General features: G+C 60.5%; 1 protein-coding gene across 1 annotated transcript in view; it reads left to right on the forward strand.

Annotated features, from left to right (window-relative positions):
- The window catches only part of LOC117888580 (cytochrome P450 2C42-like), an 11,634-nt gene extending 5,415 nt beyond the window's left edge, over window positions 1-6,219 (forward strand). Inside the window, exons 4-9 of the mRNA XM_034792115.1 lie at window positions 835-995; window positions 1,808-1,984; window positions 3,028-3,169; window positions 3,969-4,156; window positions 5,497-5,638; window positions 5,994-6,219. Of these exons, the coding sequence (XP_034648006.1) occupies window positions 835-995; window positions 1,808-1,984; window positions 3,028-3,169; window positions 3,969-4,156; window positions 5,497-5,638; window positions 5,994-6,175 (992 nt within the window). The 3' untranslated portion in view covers window positions 6,176-6,219. The remainder of the gene's footprint in view (window positions 1-834; window positions 996-1,807; window positions 1,985-3,027; window positions 3,170-3,968; window positions 4,157-5,496; window positions 5,639-5,993) is intronic.
- Window positions 6,220-6,226: the final 7 nt, after the last annotated feature.

The following is a 6,226-nucleotide window of genomic DNA, read 5'->3' on the forward strand; positions in this document are numbered from 1 at the left end:
GGGGTCTGGGCAGCGCCTGGCATGACGGGGCCCTCGTCTCGGCCGGGGTCTGGGCAGCACGCAGCGCGACGGGGCCGCGATCTTGGTTGGGGTCTGGGCAGCGCCCGGCACGATGGGGCCCTGATCTCGGCCGGGGTCTGGGCAGCACTCAGCGCGACGGATCCCCATCTGTGATGGGGTCACTAGGTGCTACTGTAATACATCCAATAATAAGGATTAAGCTTTGGGCCATAAGCCAGCCGGATAGTCCCATGGGATGGTAGAAGAAACCTCTGCAAGTTATTCCCGAATTGCCCAGCAGGGAACCTTCCACTCTTCCCCCTTCCTCTAGCCCAGTGACGCTCTGATCCCCGTGGTCAGGAGTCAAATGAGCGACCAATGTTACCCCAGAGAGTCACAGGCGTGCGAGTTAAGTGAACTGTCCAATCCGGTGTCCGCTGCCTGCCAGGCAGACGGGTTCCTTTCGAGCTGTCTCTATTAGTCGTACGGAAATCAGTGAAGAACTTCGTGCACGTTCACCACATGCGTGGTTACGAGCATAGGAGAAGTCTCCTGATTGGTTAATAACGTCGATCGGTGACTGATTGACTCACACGCGTGTTAATGTCACCGGCTGCAAGGAGACACGTTACGGAGCCTGGGTCGGGTATCGCGGCTCTAAAGCAGCTGGCGAAGGCTGCGGGGGTGGGGCGGTTCTGGCCCTGACCCCCCAAGCTAGTCCATTGCCCAGCCCATGGGCTCCCCTGCCCTCTCCATGGTGCTGAAAGTCCCAGCATCATTCGCAGCAGGAATCCGCTTTCCTGGGCCCTGTGGAGCTCTCTCCCCTTCCCCCAGGCTCGCCCTTCGACCCCACCTTCCTCCTGGGCTCCGCCGTCTCCAACGTCATCTGCTCCATCATCTTCGGCAGCCGCTTCGACTACCAGGACCAGGAGTTCCTCACTCTGCTGAACTGTGTCAACGAGAACTTCCGCCTGCTGAGCTCCCGCTGGGGCCAGGTGGGGGCGCTGCCCGGTGCCTGGGGGGGACCGAGTGAGGGGTGGACAGAGAGGGGGTGTCTGGGCATGGACAGACAGATGGACAGAGAGATGGGTGGGGGGGTGTGGATGGGGGTGGATGGGGGTGGATGGGGATGGTGGGATGGGTGGATGGATGGAGGGGTGTCTGGGGAAGGCGGGATGGGTGGATGGATGGAGGGGTGTCTGGAGAAGGCGGGATGGGTGGATGGATGGAGAGGTGTCTGGGGAAGACGGGATGGGTGGATGGATGGAGGGGGGTGTCTGGGGAAGGCGGGATGGGTGGATGGATGGAGAGGTGTCTGGGGAAGACGGGATGGGTGGATGGATGGAGGTGGGTGTCTGGGGAAGGCGGGATGGGTGGATGGATGGAGGGGTGTCTGGGGATGGATGGANGGTGGATGGATGGAGGGGTGTCTGGGGAAGGCGGGATGGGTGGATGGATGGAGGGGTGTCTGGGGAAGGCGGGATTGGTGGATGGATGGAGGGGTGTCTGGGGAGGGCGGGATGGGTGGATGGATGGAGGGGTGTCTGGGGAGGGCGAGATGGGTGGATGGATGGAGGGTGTGCATGGGGAGGGCGGGATGGGTGGATGGATGGAGGGGTGTGTGGGGAAGGCGGGATGGGTGGATGGATGGAGGGGTGTCTGGGGAAGGCGGGATTGGTGGATGGATGGAGGGGTGTTTGGGGAAGGAGGGATGGGTGGGTGGATGGAGGGGTTTCTGGGGAAGGCGGGATTGGTGGATGGATGGAGGGGTGTCTGGGGAAGCTGCCCCCTTGCGGGTCTCTTGCAGCTGTACAATGCGTTCCCGACGCTCCTGGCCGCTCTCCCCGGGCGGCACAACGCCATGTTCCACAACATGGACACCCTCAAACGCTTTGTGTCGGAGCGAGCGAAGCGGCACCAGGACTCGCTGGATCCCAGCTGTCCCAACAGCTACATTGACTGCTTCCTGCTCCAGATGGACCAGGTAATAGCGGCGACCGGGACGGCCCTGGGCGAGGGAGTTCAGTGCCCCCTCGCTCCCAGCTGCCCTGGGTGACCCCGGCAAAATCCCTCTATTCCTGCATCCCCTCCTACCCTGTGTCTGTTCTGTTGGGCAGCTCTTTGGGGCAGGGACCGTCTCCGGGTCTGGGCAGTGCCAGGCGCAACAGGGCCCCAATATCGGTCGGGGTCTGGGCAGCACCCGGCACAATGGGGCTCTGATCTCGGTCGGGGTCTGGGCAGTGCCCAGCGCGACGGGGCCCTGATCTCGGCTGGGGTCTGGGCAGAGCCCGACACAACGGGGCCCCAATTTCGGCTGGGGTCTGTGCAGCGTCCGGCACAACGGGGCCCTGATCTCAGTTGGTGTCTGGGCAGTGCCCAGCGCGACGGGGCCCTGATCTTGGCTGGGGTCTGGGCAGCGCCTGGTACAGCGGTGCCCCAATTTCGGCTGGGATCTGTGCAGCGTCCGGCGCAACGGGGCCCTGATCTCGGCCGGGATCTGTGCAGCGTCCGGCACGATGGGGCTCCGATCTCGGCTGGGGTCTGGGCAGCTCCCAGCGCGACGGGGCCCCAATCTTCGGTTTGGGTGATGCTGTTTCGTATCATAGCCCTTGGTTCCTGTCACTCCCTCTTGCTTCTGATGGAGCCTCTGTTCTTCCTTAAATCAACCGTTTTGTGTTTTATTCTAAGTGCTCCCTGGGTGGCCTGTTAGCGTGTTTTAAGGGGAAGCGGAGAACGGTTGCTGCTCTGGGGGCAGAGGGGCCGGGATTTCCTTGAGACGCCGGTGTCGGGGGCTGGCTGGCTGACTCGGGGATTGAGGGATTGTTAATCTGCCGGGCAAAGGCAGGGCTGGCACAGCCCAGAGGAGAGGGCTTGGACGATCCCCAGGCTGGTGCTGTTTGGGGGCTCACACCTAGCCGGCACTGCAAGGTCCCCATTGCTCGAGGCTGGGGTGGGGGTCGCAGTCCTGGGTACCCCGAGAACTGTCCCAGTCTCTGTTTGGCCCTGTGCTCCTCGCCCGCCCCCCAGGAAAAGCAGAACCCCGACACCGAGTTCACCACTGAGAACTTGGTCATGACGACGCTGGAGTTGTTCTTCGCTGGGACGGAGACGGTCAGCACCACCCTGAGATACGGGATTCTGCTTCTCATGAAGTACCCTGAGATAAAAGGTAGGCCGGGAGGGGGGGGTTGCTAAGGTGCTGGCCTGGGACTTGGGGTCGTGGGTTGAAGTCTTGGCCTCACTCGGTGCCTCGGTTTCCTCATCTGTGACCCCTGTGCTGGGAAGGGGAAACCCACTGGTGTTTTGAAAGGGCCCAGGTCTGATAAGCATGCGGGGCGTGGTCCCCACCTGGTGGGATTTGGGGCTCCCGCTGTGAAGAGGGGAAATGAGACTCTCCCGTTCGGAGAGCAGGAGGGGCACAAGCGGGGCAGACCTGGGGGTCGTGGTGAGCTGCGAAGAGCCTCCGGACACGGGGCAGGCTCTAGGGGGCCTGAAAAGAACTCAGCCATCAATAACAACGTCCTTCATTCGCAAGGCGGAGCCTGCGGGTACGTACCGGGGTGGGGCGGGGGAGAGCAGGAGGCAGCCTTATCAAAGCTTGAACAGGGTGTCAGGCCCGTTTCAACGGGGTGAAAGGGCCAGGCTGTCTAGCGGCCCCACAGATTTCTGGCCCCATGGAGGCCAGTGGAGCAATGTCAGATTATACCCGCTGGGAACTTGGCCCAATGGTGCCCATCCGAACCTACAATGTTGCCTGGACAAATACAGTGCAGATGTGTTGGGTGTGCTTCTCTCTCCCTCACACCAGTTTGAATCTGGAGTCACTCCATTTGCTGGTAGCAATAGTAGGCTGTTATCTTCTATGTGACTGGGGTTTCGTCGGTGTGGGAGCTAGCGCGAATGGAGGATCCAGACCGTCGTTCCTGCCACCCCCGCATTTGGGCTCAGTCTTGTCCCTCCCGGTGCAGAGAAAGTTCACGAGGAGATTGACCGGGTGATCGGGCGGTCCCGCTTGCCGGCCATCGAGGACCGGAGCCGCATGCCCTACACCGACGCTGTGATCCACGAGGTGCACAGATTCGCGGATGTCCTCCCCATGAGCCTCCCGCACGTCACGACCCAGGACATCCAGTTCAGAGGATATGCGATCCCCAAGGTCGGGCTCCCGGTGCCAGGGCGAGGGTAGGGCCAAGGCGCTGGGGAATGCTGAGATCTCTCGCTCTCCCAGGACCAACCCTGCCCCCTCCAGCCCCTGGTCCATTTAAATCCATGGGAAGTCCCTCCCTGGCAGACCATTTCACTCATGTTTTCTCCGTCATCCACCGTGCGATGCACCGGATTGGCAGCCTCGTTCCCGTCATGCCGTGCGCTGCATCCAGCCAGCTGCTCACTCCCCGCGAACCTCGGACATGTGGGGTAGGGAGGGGTATGGCCAGAGGTAAAGCAAAGCTAATCAAAATTGGGGGGAGGGACTGTTTTTTTTCTGTGTGGAAAATTTTGATGAAAACAGGGAAACATTTCAATTTTGGGGCAAAAATTTGAAAACTGAAAATTTTTGGCTGAGAACTGAAACATTTCAATCCCAAAATGCTGCTGCAAAGCTTCATGGGAGATGTAGTTCGAGTGCCGCATGTCCCATTCTCCTCTACAGGCCAGGCTTCCCGATCAGACTACACCTCCCATGGTGCACCACAGCATCCCCTCCTGGCACTGCATCATGGGAGTCTTTGGCCGTGGTGCACCATGGGAGATGTAGCTCGGGTTCCTCATGCTCCCATTCTCCTTTATAAGCCGGGCTTGCTGGTCAGACTACATCTCCCAGGTTGCACCACAGTGTCCCCGCTTGGATGAGGAGAGCTGCTGCATCCTGGGTGTCCCTAGCCATGGTGCATCATGGGAGATGTAGTCCAGCTGGAAAGCCTGGCCCATAGGGGAGAATGGGGACACAAAACAACCAAACTACAGCTCCCACGAGGCATTGTGGCAGCATTTCTGAATCAAAATACTTCGTTTTGTTTTTGTTTTTTTTTACGAAAAATCTACGTTTTTTGCAGGAAACAGGCATTTTTGGTGAAAATTGTTTAGTCAAAACCTCCGTTTTCCGTCATTTTGATGGAAAATTTGCAACCAGCCCTAATGCGACTGTAACCCACACCCACGCTGTCCTCTCCGGTGCTGACTGAGGGAGCTGCACCTTTTAGCATCCTCTGTAGGGGCTGTGTGCCTTAAGCTCCAGAGGTAACAGGTTCAATCCCCATGGCTGGCGACCCACACGAAGCCCTGGCTGTCCCCAGCTGGTATCCATCCTCTGCACAGGCTTCACTGGATGCGCGCAGAGTGACGGCCGACTGCTAAGCAAAAGGGGCTGGGCGTGGGGTGGCAATGGTTGGAAGACGACCCTGGGCTCGGCTGGTGACCTCACCCCACTTCTAGGGGTAGGATGTGTTGGCTCTGGCCGCGTCCCGTCATCTCCCAGGTGGTTTTCTCTGTTCCCAGGGCACCACCGTCATCCCCTTGCTGACCTCAGTCCTCCAGGATACAAGCCAGTTCAGCAACCCGGACGACTTTGACCCTGGGCATTTCCTCGATGGGAACGGGCACTTCCAGAAGAACAGCGCCTTCATGCCGTTCTCTGCAGGTACGAGGCGTGGATCCACATTCAGGAATGGGGGAGGCCTAGTGGTTAGAGCAGGGGGCTGGGAGCCAGGACNGGGGGGGACTGGGAGCCAGGACTCCTGGGTTCTCTCCCCAGCTCTGGGAGGGGAGTGGGGTCTAGTGGTTAGAGCAGGGGGCTGGGAGCCAGGACTCCTGGGTTCTCTCCCCAGCTCTGGGAGGGGAGTGGTGCCTGGTGGTTAGAGCAGGGGGGGCTGGAGCCCAGCAGTCCCGTTTCCCTGCTCTGACTGTGCCCTGGTCTCTCTCAGAGCTGGGGCCAGTGAGTACTTACTCCTCGGGTTTCCCTCTAACCCCACTTGCTGTCCTGTCTCCTCTCCCAGGCAAGCGGGTGTGCCTGGGCGAGAGCCTGGCTCGCATGGAGGTCTTCCTCTTCCTCACCGCCATCCTGCAGCGCTTCACCCTGCAGCCGCTCGGTGACCCGGGTGCCCTCGACACCAGCCCCGTGGAGAGTGGGGTGGGGAACATCCCCCACCCCTACGAACTCCGGCTGCTCCCGCGCTAGAGTGCACCCACCTCAAACTGCCCCCCCAACCCCCCCCCCGTAAAGCTGAGG

The sequence above is a fragment of the Trachemys scripta genome, chromosome 16 (genome assembly GCF_013100865.1).
Source record: "Trachemys scripta elegans isolate TJP31775 chromosome 16, CAS_Tse_1.0, whole genome shotgun sequence".
NCBI classification, from domain to species: Eukaryota; Metazoa; Chordata; order Testudines; family Emydidae; genus Trachemys; species Trachemys scripta.